The 15,912-nt window shown below is 36.4% G+C and overlaps 1 protein-coding gene across 6 annotated transcripts in view; it reads right to left on the bottom strand.

Moving 5' to 3' along the window:
- Positions 1 to 15,912, bottom strand: part of LOC111047296 (cyclin-dependent kinase 14) — a 331,518-nt gene that overhangs the window by 92,740 nt on the left and 222,866 nt on the right. The window contains exon 1 of one of the 6 annotated variants that reach the window (XM_039428529.1): positions 4,763 to 4,878. The exons of the other annotated variants lie outside the window; for them this stretch is intronic. Within the exon in view, the coding sequence (XP_039284463.1) occupies positions 4,763 to 4,814 (52 nt within the window). The 5' untranslated portion in view covers positions 4,815 to 4,878. Of the gene's footprint in view, positions 1 to 4,762; positions 4,879 to 15,912 lie in introns of those variants that run through there. 6 annotated transcript variants of the gene reach the window in all.

Below are 15,912 nucleotides of genomic sequence, written 5' to 3'. Positions count from 1 at the left end.
CGATAAACAGCTGATTATAATAATTAGTTTAATTTAATAATGATTATTATAATGTAGATTAACGTTGAATTTTCCCTGATTGCAATCTGGTCATGACCATTAATTTTCTCGAGAATTTATGTCGCTTATGAATCGTAGATGGGGCCCCAATTTAGTTACAAGAAGAATAACTCACGCGACTCTGTTTTCCTTTTTCCTTGGTTCGCGAATAATTCTTCTGCCATGTTCTGGATTTTCTGGCCTCCAAGTAGAATAGCTGGTGTATTATTCGGCGATTCATATACATTCAATCGGGTATTTTACGTTAATGATTATTTTTACAGATAAAAGGAACTTTACAATTAACATTTATGCATCGAACACAAATAATTAAAAAACAATCTACATATAAAATTTTTCAACAAAATGCAAGTTTTCTAGGAACGTCCTTCCACGAATTGATCTAATAATTCTTTGAATCTCTCTGTTTCTAATTTGCATAAGACAATTGCTATTGGTTGTAGGTGAGTGACGTAACGTACACGTCATATTTTCATCAAAAATAGTTCCCTTGTTTACATTCAATTCCCTGACTTACAAGACAAATAAATACATTAAAACATAAATATAATTCAATTCAAACGGTGTAGATGAATTTCGATAATAGATAAATTATAATAATAAAGATTTTGACATTTTGAGTTGTATCTCAACAATTCAAATTTTGGTATCCCTTTCTTTGTCCTCTGATTGGTTGTTCATGCAAAGAGGAACAAATCCAGCGAGATCGCTTCCATTTAATATTTATTTGTTACTAACCTAAATAATAAATGTAATTAAATTGAATAATACCGTTCGTCAATGTAGACTTACATACAAAGAGTATTTGTAACTTTTTTGTTGCTACTGTACATCAAGATAATATATCCTTTTTATAATTTGTTTTTCAAGAATAAACTCATTTATTGTGCTAATAATTTCGATTGATTTATTACTATAGATTCCTTTTTCTTTTTTTACAATGAAGAAAAAATAATAATTCATAAAGAATGGCATGCGTTCACATTATATTATATAATACGCAAGGCCTGGTTGATCTCAGATCTATACTAGTAATCTAAGCCTTCAAGCTTAGCTTCAGGTTAGGTTTACCATAACATTTCTTTAACCTATAAATGCGGTTCTAGTACAATAATTTTAATTATTAATATAATAAATAATATGAACTCTCAATTTATTGACTGGAAGAGACTGATTCAATCGAATATCGTTATCAGTTGATAATTTTTTGATTAAGAGATAGTTTGCTGCTTCTGCCTTGATCTTTCATAATATAATTTAAAGTAACTAGTTTTTTAAGTAGTCACTATAAAGAGTCGTCACACAGTATATTCAATTTAGAAGTTGTATATTCTACAATTCGGTGGCATTTCAATGATCACTGTATTAAAACTAGCGTTTCAAACAAACGAACAGAAAATCAAAATTTATTCAGTTTGTTGGAAAATGAAAGGCTAGACTCAGTGATAATACTTGAATAGCCTACACGATACCATAGAAGTGAAAAAAGCTTATAACCTACTGCTCGCAGAAGAAAAAGTACCTTGAAGTTGTGGAGAGTTTAGAATATAATGTAAACGTATTGACAATCGAAAAAAGATGGATTAAATTTAGAGATACTCAACTAAACAATGATAATTATCAAGAGAATGATATATTTCATTCAAAATCCAAGCATTACAATCAAGAATATTGTTCAGTGAACCACGTAGGGCTACTCTAACACAAAGGACATAAATTTCAGCACGAACCATGATGCGAATTGAATTTTTATGAGCCGAACACTTTCGGTGTTTAGAAAACACACCGCGGAGGATCAAGGGGATGATGACATTCTATAGTGGAAGTCTGGAGAGAGGGGAAGACGAAGTGACGGGGATTTGTTGAGGCGCTTTTCTTTACATTCACAGTTTCAAAGTATTGGGGAAGGAAGAAGATGGGGGAGAAGGATGAGAGGGAAAGAGGAGAGGGTGATGAGCAGGATGAGAGGGAAAACAAAACAGCTGCGACCACATTGAACGAGTGACGATATAATTTACGGTTTTGAAATCGGTAACTTAGGCACACGTCGAAGGGGTCGCGGCGCATTTAGGGGAGGATTTGAGTAAGTGACGTAGGGAGGGGGAAGATGTGATGAGGTGGTAGAAAGAGAGAAGAAGTCTGATTAAGTAGGAAGTAGAACAACGGAGAAGAAGGTAAGAATAAGAGGAGGATCAAGAAGAAGAGGAAAGGGGAAGAGAGATGGGAAGAAGGGGAAGAAATAGAAGGATAAAAAGAAGAAGAAGAATCAGAAGAAGGAGAAGAAGAAAAAGAAGAATAAGAAGAAGGAAGAGAAGAATACAAGTAGTAGAGCAGCCAGAGTGTATACATCATAGGGTACCTGGAAGGGTAGAATATAATCGTAGAATATACTAAGATATGAGGACATGAGAAGTGCTGAAAGAAGGGAACAGATGATAGAGGAGATGAGTGGAATGCGATATGATGAGTAGAATGCGAAGAATAGATCAAAGGAGGACAAAAAAGGGATGCGAAGAGGACCAATGACCATTGAAAGCTAAAAGGAAGAAATTAATTCTACAGGAAGAGGGAGAAATCATTTGGAAAATATGGGAAAGTGAATTCAAAGAAACTTATAATAAAGAAACTTAATAATTCGTAGGAAATAGGAAAATAATATAAGATAGTGAAAGGAAGGACATTAGTGAAGGGGGTCAGAATGGGAAAAAAGACCACCAATGTGGAGGAATGAAACAGAAGAACATCTGGGGAGAAGTAGAATGGAACACCTGAACACTCGTCGAGTTTGAGTTGAGCCGCAAATTGGAAAACTCAATTCTGTTGAGGGGAGCAAGATGGCTGCAAAGTTTTTGAATTTCACTTGAGACGTGAGAAGGGTTGAGAGATTGGATACACTGATTGGATAGGACACATTGGATCCAATGCACCGCTAATAGACTGATGCTGCTGCTATTTCCAGCCAAGCAATGTCGCTTATGTCGCCGATCATTCAGATCGGGGAAGGAGCTTGGATGTTAGGTTTACTCACTATCAATCAACAATTAACAATTTGCAAGTCGAATTTGAAAAGATAGCGTAGTATCAACGATGTTATTATAAGTGAGAGTATCTGATGTGATATTTTCTCATTCATTCATCATCTTATACATTATACATTAACAAAACATACATTTTCAACATGTAGAATATAGATGGGAAATATCATATTGCAAACCAAATGGTAATTTCCAATTAATAAGATTTCGATCATCATGCATTTCCATTTTATGCATATTTCTCAAAAATCTGAATGAAATGTCTACTATGGGGCACCATACATCGTGTGCATTATTATATCATATAGTTCACGGCTTATCTATATAAAAGCGAAATGGCACTCAGTCACTGACTGACTCACTCACTCACTCGCAGAACTAAAAATCTACCGGACCAAAGACGTTCAAATAGTAGGTATGTTCAGTTGGCCCTTTAGAGGCGCACTAAGAAATCTTTTGGCGATATTTCAACTCTAAGGGTGGTTTTTAAGGGTTCAAAGTTCGTCTTTTAGCATGTATATTCTTCTTATTCCAATATGTTGTAATTATAATTAAAATGTCCATACCATATGTTAATATAGAACTATAATCTAGAGAGAGTACCTCTTCGAAACAGTTGTTCTGGTAACTAAATTAAAAATTTTGTCAGGTTGGCAATAAGTTGAGTTGACTTTCTTAGGTTGGCACCAAGTTGATGATTGAAATGCATCTATCCAGGACCTCCTAAATACCAATTATTTTATTTAAATTGTCCTGATTTATCTCGGAAAAATTGATAGGGTACTGCTACTTCAATCAGAGCTATTCCTGGGAATATTATATTACTTCGCTCGCCATATCCGTTTAGCCAGATGTTCAGTCTGGACCCCCGACTGGATCGTCCTAACATATGATAAAAATATGACATAACATTTCAAATTCGGTAGGTGTGTTCAGTTGGCCCTTAAGAGGCGCAAAAGAACGGATTTGGAAAGATTTACAAAGATACGCCCAAAATCTGCGCTTTCTCAGCTTTATCGAGAACAATTGAACAGAAAATGTTCAAATTTACTACAGAAGCTCAGCTGGGGTGCAATAATGTTGTGTTAGAAGGAATTTGAAATAACGCCAAAGATACGCCCAAAATTAGCGTATTCTCAGCTTTTCTGCGTTTCCTCACCTTTTTCAATAATTGATGGAAATATATTAAAAAAAATTCAGTACACAAGTTTAGCTGAGGTGGAAGAATTTTGTTCGCCAAAGATACGCCGATATAGTAACTGGTGTTTTTCGAGATCAAAATTACATAATACGTTCAAATTCGGTACAGAGGCTCCGCTGAGGTCTACATGCAGGCGAGCGAAGCGAGCCCGCTGATCTCATTTTCGGACGACCCAGTCGGGGGTCCAGGGGGCGGGGGTCCAGGGGGCGGAGCCCCCTGGCTAGACGGATATGGCGAGCGAAGCGAGCCTGACGGCTAGTCGCTAATAAGCGTGAGACGTAGGTAAATGTAGACTACTCAACCTTGTGAATCGAAATGAAAATAAATCCAAAGTTACACTTCCTAACTGAAAGTAACAATTGAAATCAATCCACCGCAACGGTCGAAAATGAAGCGTTCACAATCTAACCAAATATGAAATTTTCCCATTTAGCAATTCAAATTAGCAATTCACTTATCCAAATACCTTGAAATATTTTGAGAAAGACAATGACACTGAACACCTTTAAAACACACATTCACATGCGGTCAACACGACAGGCTAGACTGCCACTGACTGCTATTGGCAACCACAGCCAAAATTCACTGCAAGTCGCGAAAACAAAAAATAGAAACACTGTCCTACCAACCTACTAGAACTAGACTACAACTACGAGTATTTTACCAACAACGTGTTTGCGCCCGCTAGAAATAAATAGAGGAGAACGTTTTTCGTCACTCTACGCTCTACTGCTCTAAGCTTTGATGTGCTCTTCTATAGTTAGATTCACTTTGAAATGTCAGCATTCCTCAAGTTATAACATCACTGCTTCCCATTGAACAAAGGCTGACAGTATTGAGTGAATATCACTACTATTGCACTGCTACTCTATACACATGTACTTCACTCTGCTCTGCTGTTCACCACAGAGGTGCGAATATAATGGCTGTGTGCCTTTGATGTGAATGGCTGTGGTTTTCAAATACTAGTTAGTGCGAAGAACCCGTCCAAAGGCAACTTAAACGAGCATTAAGGCTGAAAGCTTCGTGCACCTTAATTGCTGTGCTAATAGATTACAGCACATGAAGATCAGAGATTTTTTGTCAAAAAGTCGGAAAACTGAAAGGTGTTATGCACTGTTTGTAATTTGCATCTCTGTCTCTCTTCTAGTCTTATCTCATCTTTTTCAAACATATTTTATTCATCATCTGATATTATGACAGGACATCTCACTCAACATCTCTATTTCTTTTATTTCTGACCTGAGAGATTTGTAATACTAGAGTTTCTCATTAGCCTTTGATTCTCACTAAACGTCTCTGATTCAAGTCACCATTCATGAAGTTCTCTTTTTATCCTATCAATTCCAATAATTATTTCTCCTCATCTTCTCATTCTTCCCTTCCTATATTATTCCTTCACTTCTCAATAAATAACTTTTCAATTTTTCTAGCACTCTATTGAATGTGATGGACCATTGAATCTACATCTGGAATCTATATCGATACATTGAATTCAAGAAGTGTCCAAGAAAGCGGGCCTTGAGATATTGAATATCAATAATATAATCTTGCAATCTCTAAATATCAATGGTGATTGTCATATGAATTATGCATTCTATTTCAATAATTCATGAATGAAAATCGAAATTTTGATGATGATTGTCATATAGATTATCCATTTTTTTCAATAGTTGATAAATGTAAAATCAACTGATTGACGTTCTTCTTGCTAACTGATGTTTCTGCCTAATAAACTTCCATACACATGATTGCTCGAATACCCACCAGTCACAACATCGTTACTAAGTTATAGGGGAGAGTCATGCGAGTACCACTCTACAAGCAGTCGGAAACGGATTTATGTAAGTAATAATATCGATGCCAGCTTTTCCGAACAGCGAACAACTCACAAACGTATCATTCCACGCTCTTGGAAGTCGTGAAAGGCATTCCAACGTAAGAAACGGTTTGCAAGGAGGAAAAGCAGCTACTGGTCTTCACTTTTCCAACAGGATTATTCTCCTTTCCCCTCCTTCTTCCACCGCCAGGACAGTAGGAATTAAAGTGCGGGAAAGGAAAAGCTGAGTGAATTGTAAGCGTGGACAGGAATATCCGTTGGGAAAAGAAGAGGATGCTGGAAGAACCGCGGTGGACAGTAGAGAGGAGAAGATAAGGATGTGGAGGAGGAGAGAAAGGAAGTAGAGGAGGAGAAAAAGGTAGAAGAGGAGGAGAAGGAAAAAGAAACCAGCCAAGCAGTTAATGTTTAATGTTGTTAGAGCCCTGGACCGATTCTCAACGAAAGTCGTTCTTGAGGTTTCCAAAGCGAACAGCTAAAGATGTGCGAGAGGTAACCGACCAAGAAGGAGTCGAAAAGAGAGAGAGTGTCAGGAGGAAACTAAGGGGGAAGAGGAGAGGAACAATTGTGACAGGACTATTGAAGCCTCTTCCAGTGGAACCCACTCCAATCGATCGATTCCCTAAAAAGGATGAAATCCTTTGTCCTGTGACGTCCACCACCCTGAGGTAAATTCTCTTACGTCGTCTGGTCTCTCCCACTTCCTACTCCCTCCTATCATCCTCTCCTTCTCACAATCTTCCACTCTCATACTTTCTCTCCTTTTTTCACCCTATAATCATCGTTATACCACTTTTCTTCTCTCATATTTCCTCTCCTTTTTGCTCCCTATCATCATCATCGTCATCCGAAGTCCTGGAGAATTTATCCTTTCCCAGTTCTCGATTCGAGTCAGCACCCAAGACTGCAAGGGCGTAGAACCCCTATTTTATATGGAGAGCGAACAATAATTTATAATCCCCTACGAAGACCAGTTAACAATGTCCAGAAAAGAGAGAGTTTTATTTTCCATTCAGAAATTTACACGTTATGGTAAAAGGAATGAATGTTCATTTAATATCTGATAGAGGTTAGGTTCGATAGGATTGATAGGTTAGGTTCGATGAAGGTTTGATAGGATTAAATTCAACCAGTTTAAATTGATAACCAATATCCATATTATGGAGTATGTACTTACAATAAAGTGTTAAAGAGTTATTCATATTTTTACTTACAATATATTTTACAAACTCAAGGATAAAGCTCGTTGAAGAGTGTTCTGATGAAAACTTTGGTAAAAAATTATATTATTCTCAGTTTCATTAAAAAAAATGTGTAATTTATTCATTTTCTGATACTTTTAAACATGATCATATGCACCTATTCTATTGATACTCGTTTGAAGATATATGAACTTTGTTTATCTGTTGAAAATGGATTAAAGAATTTTAAATACATGGCTTCTTGAATTTTATAGACTATGGAAGACCATTTCAAGAGTGTATTACTATTGACTCAGCAAACAAGTGTCATTCGAGGGACGTTCTTCCAATATAGTCGCACTAGTTCCAGGGGTAACACGTTCCTAGAGTACCTAACTAAAAATGAGCAAGTAAAATCCCATATTCATCAAATGCCAAAATTTCCCCTCATTCTCAATCACTTATTATTCTAAAAACGTCACTCATCGATCCATCAATACAATTATTATTACAAGAAGAATGTCTATAGAAAATATCATCACATTTCATTAATGCAGACCAATTTCCATTGATGCATAAATGATTTGGAAAGAGCTAATAGCAATAACATTCAATATTCATCAATTTCCAAAGTTCCTGTACGTTGCACCAGTAATTCCTCCACACAAAGTCATTCATTCGAGCATTAATACGTTCATTACACGCAGAATTTCCATTACAAGTGCCGCCCTTTGTGTTAATACGCCTTCAAGCTGCGATCCAATTTCAGCGGCAAGGAAATTCCTGAATGGCATTGAATGGAATGTATACATGCGATTCCAATAATGTAACAGCTGTAGATGAATGAAATTTGAGAGAGAGCAACTGATAGAGGAAGTCAGAGAGAAAGAGGAACTGAGAGAGACTGTCAGAGGCGAGGAGATAGAGGCCTGGAGAAACTCAGGTTGTGAGACGAGGATAAAGACTGCTAGAGAAAGAGAGAGAGTGAGTGAGAATGTGCATAAGAGAGAGAGAGAGAGAAGAGTTGAAAAAGAGAGTCTGTGAGTATGGAAGGGAAGAGGGGGCGTGAGAGGAAGCTAACTGGGAGAATAGAGCAGCAATTCTCGTTTGAACAGTTAATGGAACGCCATAGTGTGTTATTGAGACATCTGCTATTGCTTCCATACGCGTTTGACGGCAATAGACGATTTTCTGGGGCATTGGAGCGTATTCCCTGAATCACCTGTTTTGCCCTTTCAGAATCGTCTCTCGCTCTACCTGTCTCTAGCACTAGTTCGCTGGTCTAGCTTTCTTCGTTTGAATTTGCGATGTTACTCTGAAAGGATTTATTTTTATTTTACTTACTTATAAAACTTTTGGGTCTGAATTGTGATGAATTGAAGAATTGATGTGTTATCCTTCTTCTAATACTAGTTATCTGTAGAAATTAAAACATTTTAAAAAGTCTGAAGGCTTCAGTACATCAATAAAATGATTTTATTTATAATAACAATCGTGGCATTTAGGCCCAGTTTCTAAGACACTAAGTAAATCTAATGGATCATAGAATCCATATCAAATCTATAGGTTTGATGGTGTATTAGATTTAATGAGTTTCTTAGAAACTGTTTCTTTTATGTAAAGAAATAAATGGGTACTTTCAGCTCACTGGGCACCAACATTGATGTTAATTGACCGAGCGAAGTGAGGTCTAAGATTCAAGTCGACGGTTTTGCATTTCTCTTTATGTTTATATGTTTTTATGTTTATATGTTCCGCATTTACAGCGAAACGCGGCAATAGATTTTCATAAAATTTGACAGGTAAAAAGTAAATTCGTATGGCTTTTGTTGGTGGGAAGTCCCTTGCGGGAAGGTCCCACCGCCTGAATATATAATTTAAGCCGTCAACGGGCCTTACAAATATCATACTTCAGCCGGGACCGACTGTTAACGTGCTCATCCGATAGCAGGTATGTTCCTTTTTGAATTTCGCGTCGACGTATACATAGGGTTTTTTTTGAAAAAATTGCATTTCAAGGATAATACATAAGGAAAAGGAGTCTCCTTCTAACGCCAATATTACCGTAAAAATGAGACAATAGAATTATTTATCATAAATCAGTTGTCGAGTGGATTATTGAATGCATGCAATTGATACCTCAATGTAACTTGGTAAAAAATCAGGTGTTGTGTGTACTACTAATTGCATGCAATTTTTATGCACTATTAAATGCACTATTGATTTCATGCAATAACGCTTTCAATTAAAAACTGAAATAACATAATATTGTTTCTCGACCTTCCTCTGCTTTCAACTCGGGCTGACGTGTTGCCAGTATATGTCTTGTAGAAGATTAGCTTTTTATGTTAGCATTTCTGATACACCAACCCCAACAGTCATTATCGTTTTCACACCGATATCTTGCCGACACGACATTCAGACAGGATTTACTCTGATGGACAGTGTAAGAGGAGGCTGTGGTTTATATCTGCGCGAGGTCTACTGTTCACATAACTACTAGTGTAACAACTAATGTACTTTATTGTTCCGATAAACCAAGCCATTTCATTATTTACTATGGATTATGACTATCCTCCTAAAATAAAACTTTTGCTAGCTGAATTCAAAGAAGAAATTGCAAATACGGGAATTCGTAGCAAAGAATAATAACACGAATTTCAAGAATTACTAGGAAAAATAAGCATCTGGCAAATCAAAAAGAAGAGCGTAAAGCCAACAGAAACGAGAAAGGAACGCTGAATTACATAGAAATAAAAGACTTGTGATGAAAAATCAAACATTCCTACCAGTTCCAAGGAAGGTGGATGCTGACTTCTAAGAAGAAAAACGCTGAACATAATTTAATAAATGTTGAGAGTCTCTGGTTTTATACTAATATGAAGAAAGGTATCTTGAATATGTTACTATGGTGCTTTGTTGGTGAGTGTTCCTTTGGTATGGTTTTGGAGTGGAAGCTTCTAACTCATTCTCTCTCTCTCTCTCTCTCTCTCTCTCTCTCTCTCTCTCTCTCTCTCTTTCCTGCTTCATGAAAGTGGATAGAATGTCAAGGCACACATAGCTAAGACCAATTCAAGCAGAGTAATTTGGGGGTTCTTGTTTCTCAAGCACCTTCAAATATTTTCCCCGAAAATTCACTTCACAAATTTCTCGCGAGCTTCCTCTTATCCTTCCCCTTTTCTGTTTTTCTCTGTCTTCTCATTTTCATGATCACTTTTCTAACATACCTTCTAATTATTGTATCAAAGCTCTACATACTTCTTCACCTTTCCAGATCTACATCAATTATCTACATCTTCCTGTGTTTTGGTTTCGTCGTTCTCTCCCACTTATCCTTCTGTCCTTTCTCCTCTCTCCTTCTTTTCTTCTCTCCTAATTATTATCCTCTATTTCTACTTCTGTCTAGCTTTTTCTTTGTTGTTCCTGTTCTAGTTTCACTTTCCTTCTTTTTTCCCAGTTTTCTACGATCTACGACGTCATCTTCTACGTTTCCTGGACTTTTTCCATTTTCATTTTTCCGCTTTCAAAATGCGATCGATTCTCATTCACCTACTTACCATCATTTATCATTCTTCCGATTCTTTCGATTCTCCACTATATTTAATTTACTACTTTCTTCTCCCTACACAACACTGATTCCTCGTAATGGAGACTTTCTCCGTCATTATCTTCCTTCTTCCTTCTTTCTTGAGTTACGAGATTTCCTTTCATCCAATTCGCATCAACTTCTACCTCATCTTTCCTTTCAGCTTATTTCTCATCTTCTCCACCTTCCTACACCACTTTGCTTTGTAGCGAATTTTAATGAGGGTGAATAACGTTGCAGCATAGCGTCATATCAGTCATCTCTTTGTATCTCGCACCTTAATATCCTCTTCTCTTTCCATCTCGTTGAATTGGCACTCGCTCCACCGCTGTCACACACATGTACGTTCTTCATGCATGCTTCATCACCTCTATTCTCCAGTGTAATGTATATTGCCTGTATAAAACACCTTCACTTTCCAGGAAAGTGATTTGTCATCAAACTTTTCCTGTTCACAACAACAAAATGTAACTCACTCCGCTGTTTTAATAAATAGCTTTATCTCGGTTATATGATCATCGTTAGTTTTGATGAGTGGTTTTCGTTATACTAAAATGATTGAACCTCAGTATAGCTGAGATAGATAGATTTAGCTTCAGTTCAAAGTACCTATTTAAAAAAATTTAAATTGATATACATGTTAGTAGAGATATATAGGAACAATGTTTTGAGATAATTTGCAATAAATAGAAATATCATGAATGGACAACTCAATACAAAAAGAAAATCTTTCAATAAAATAACTAGTAGCCTAACTTTTAATTTTTAAAAGCACGTTTAGTTTCTGCCAATTATTGCTTATCAAATGTCAAAAAACGGTCGTGTTTACTAGTGGATTTATTAGAGAAACTATAATGTAGCACTATAGAAATTAATAAAAAATAGAGAAAATGGTGTTTTTACAATTTCTTAAACCAGAGTTGAGCAACTTTGCAGCACCTGACGGATAATATCAATGCTTTGTGTGGATAAAAGCCATCATGAAACCTCCGCATTCTCCTGTGTTACAACTGTTTTCACACGACCCTCTCGTCTTTTTGTTGTTTGTGTGTTGGTTTCCAGTCATTCTATCAACTTACAGTCCTTATTTAATCATTAAACAATCAACAAAACAGAGCAAGACCAAAACTTCCCTTCTTCATAATTGTATTGTACTTTTATTGTCAGTGTCATTTCTTAAACAAACAACTCAAGGAAAAATTAAATAGGAGATGAGTGTATTATTGTCAACGATATCGGTTGGAAGGAGAGAGAGAGATATCAGCAACTGGAACTAATAACGCAGAAAGAGTTCTCCGATCGATTTCAGCTGCCGCCACTAAATACTTGAGCCGATCTATAAAGTTTATTGTGTCGGCCACTCTAATCGCATTAATGCCACTGACGGCGATGCAGCCAGCTCAGCAAGAGTTATTGGCTGGCTCACAACTCGGCTAAGCAACCTGATGGACACAGATCGATGTATGATACAAGCAAAACAAGTAGAAAGGAATGTTGGTGATGAGATGAAGGGAAGGAGAGGAGAGAGGTAAAAAGTTGGTAAAGGAGAATAAAGTAGTAGAATGGAAAGAAAGAAAATGGAGGGAATGAATACTGGAAGAAGAAGAGAAAATGATAAAGCGAGAGACTTGAAGAAAGTATGTGTAAAGAAGACCAAGAGAAAAACAGCATTGAGTTACAAGATGAAAACTTAAATAGATTGGAAAAGATGGGAATAATCAAGATTGATGGTTTATTTGAATCGAATAGAAAATTTGAAGTGCAAAAGTAGGACGACAGAGGAAGAATGGATAAAAAGTGAAAGATCAGAAATAGAATCATGACAGAAAAAAGAAGATTATAGAGAAAAATATGGAACAAGGAGAGCAAGGTTTGAATGAGAAGATGTGGAGGAAAGAAATGTTGGAGGAGATGACCGGAGAGAAAGGTAAAATTGAAGAATTGTGAGGAGGAAAGAGAATGTGTATGAGGAAAAAGACAAGCAAAGAAAAAAGATAACAAGAGAATAAATAAATTTATTCAAGTTTCAATAAGATGTGGAGGAAAGAGATGTTGGAGGAAATGTCTGGAGAGAAAGATGACATTGAAGAATGGAGAGGAGGAAAAAGAATGCATAGAAGGAAGAAGACAAGCAAAGAAAAAAGAGAACAAGAAAATAAGTAAATTTATGGAATAGAAGGTGAATAACAAAAGAAGAGAAGGTTTCTTCTTAAGACAGACAATGATGAATAGACAATAGAAAAGAGAATAAAATTGTGGATAAATGAATGTGGAATTGTGGAGGAAAGGAGAATATAAGGAGACAAAAGTAGAAAGTAAAGTCTGCAGATGTAAGGTGACGGATGAAGATGCTGGGCTTGAAAAAGGAAAACTATACGGAAAATTGAAAAAGGAAGAGGAGAAGAGATGGGCGATGTAGTTGTAGAATATTACAAAAAAGGGTTGAGTACTAGAGTTTTGAGTGGAGCTGAAGAAAGTTGAGAAATATTTTGGTTATTGGGGCAAACTAGGATTAGTGTGCTCGTCCGTCAGTGACGAAGTGTTTTGTCGGTCGCCTGAACCCCCCTCCCAACCCGAAAACCCCCGACAACCAGCCGCTAATGGTCTTTCGAATAAGCATCTCGACTAATGCTTGGCGCTTAGCTCAGTTCCTGCTGTTTTTGTCTGCGTATTCAGTTCTGGCAACGAACAGCTGTAGAGTTGAAAATGAAAGACGGAAGAGTTCCAGGGAAGAAGACAAGAGAGTTAAAGATGATGAAAAAGGAGAAAAAGGGACAGTAGAAGAGAGAAAATGATAAAAAAGGAAGGAGAAGGAGAAAAAGAAAAAGAAGAAGAAGAAGAAGAAGAGGGAAAAGAAAAAGATGAAAATATCAGGAACCATCAGGAAACAACAGGAGTTCACGATGATCACAATTAAGAAAAATGATAATGGAAGACTGCGGAAAAGCAAGTAAAATTAATATGAAGTTCGTGAAATTGAGACGAATAACAATGAATAGAAGAGAGGATAAGAGGATAATCAGAGGGGATGATCAAGGTAAGTAATCAGAAGAGAGTTCGAGATGAGAATAAAAATGAAAAACTGATATGAAAAGAATCAACTGAGAAATAAATCAATATTGGAGGGAATAGAAAATGGAAAAAACGAAAAATGAAGATGAAAACTGGAAGACAAATTTTAAGTGAGGAAGTTATTATTAATAAAAATGCTAAACAAAAGAACAAAACATAGACTGTAGATTTCTGCAGTAAGAAGTCGAAAGAAGAAGAAGAAGAAGAAGTATACGGAAAAATGAGAACAGAAAAAGAATTGAGAGTGATCAACCAGTGAGAAATTATGGATATTGATGATGAAGAACAAGAAGAAAACAAAGAAGTAGGGGCAAAGGGAAGAGAATTGAGAATAAGAAACGTCTGTTGAAAGCCAAGTGTAAAATGTTGAGTTGGCAGCCAAACTAGCAAGCGCTTCCAACAGGATAAACTGCAACTTTTTAATCGTTTTATTCATCTTTCTCACCACCTCACCCCAATCTCATTCCTTCTTCTAATGCGAAAAACTTCCTGCACCCGTCAAGAATTATAATTATATTGCTCAACGGACATCGCTCACTTAGATGCTTGGTTGAGATCCGTGTGGGAAATTTCAGAAGTTGATTGAAAACAGTATAGTATTGTATGGAGAAATCAAAACTTTGATAAATTTCCAGTAATAATTTAGGAGAAATAGAAGTATTCATGAATACATTGGAAAAATTTCGCTGATTTTTGGATTGAACAAATAATCTTAGAATCACTACAAATTAATGAATCATGCGAAATCGATAATTCCTATTTCATTTTCTTTTTGTAATTAGAGCAAATTCCAGTTCAACACAAAGAATTCAAATTGAATTGGATAACCAAAGAGTGGTTTCAGCAAAACTCTTGAATTGAAGCATTTATTACATCTGACTGCTCTCAACATAAGAGCTTATTGTGTATTATAGGGATTTATTAAACGATTATCAGTAAATTAAAAAAAAAACGAAATTCAATAAATTTCAATTAATGACGGGAAAAATGTATTCAAAGAGTCAAATGTATTTACAAGAAATATCGTTGACCGACCGTTATGACCTTGACTAGTACTTTCTCAATAGCACTGTACTTCAGGCGCTGAACGCAACCTGCCTTACACTCTTGCATGAGTACCCTACTGTTGTTTCTATCTTCTCCATCACAGTTATTTCTTAACTTTCCAATTTTCGAATTCCTGATAGTATTGTATTGATATATTGTATTGTATAGTATTGATAATATTGTCTTCCTCAAAGTCACACCCAATCTTCCTCTGTCTTATGATTTCTTATTCAGTTTTTTTTTCTGTTTTTACCTTCAATTCGTTAACCGCTCTGTTTTCTGACCAGCCCACAGAATGTAATGCCAGTTCTCATGAAACCATTCTATTACAGACTCATATTGTGTGAAGCATCGACGAGTACTCGAGAAATAAATAACGTAACGTAATACTGATCCCCTACTGATTGCTAACAGGGGCATCTAGCTCAGCTGGCCATTCGATTGATAAATTGTCCAACGATGACCGAGGATATTAAAAGTGGATCAGTCCTGTTGGGGTTACGCCGACGACAATATCAAGCACAAGAAGGGCCAAGACCCAGGACAAGGACCCTTGACTGATATGGTGGTTTACTGTTTCCCCCTTCCAAAAACGGTAATCTGGCTTCAAATGTTCAATTTCCAGTAGTGGGCTCTTGTCCTCCTCCTACCCTTCTTGTCTTGTCCTCCTTCTCCCTTTTTCATTCTCTTTTGACCCCACTTCCCGTTTTCTTTGTATTTCCCTCAACGGATTCATTCTCCTCAAAATGAAAGTTTTCATTTCATATTTTTTATATGATCTCTTTCTCAATCTTCCATTTCTTTTTTTATTTTTATTTGTCTTTATTTATCTCCTCTTCCGTTTTCATCATCCTTTCGTTCATAATCTATAGTTTCTCCATCATCCCACTTTT

The sequence above is a fragment of the Nilaparvata lugens genome, chromosome 5 (assembly GCF_014356525.2).
Source record: "Nilaparvata lugens isolate BPH chromosome 5, ASM1435652v1, whole genome shotgun sequence".
In the NCBI taxonomy this organism is placed as follows: Eukaryota; Metazoa; Arthropoda; class Insecta; order Hemiptera; family Delphacidae; genus Nilaparvata; species Nilaparvata lugens.
The sequence above is the reverse complement of the archived record's forward strand: the minus strand, read 5'-3'. Positions and strand labels throughout refer to the sequence as shown.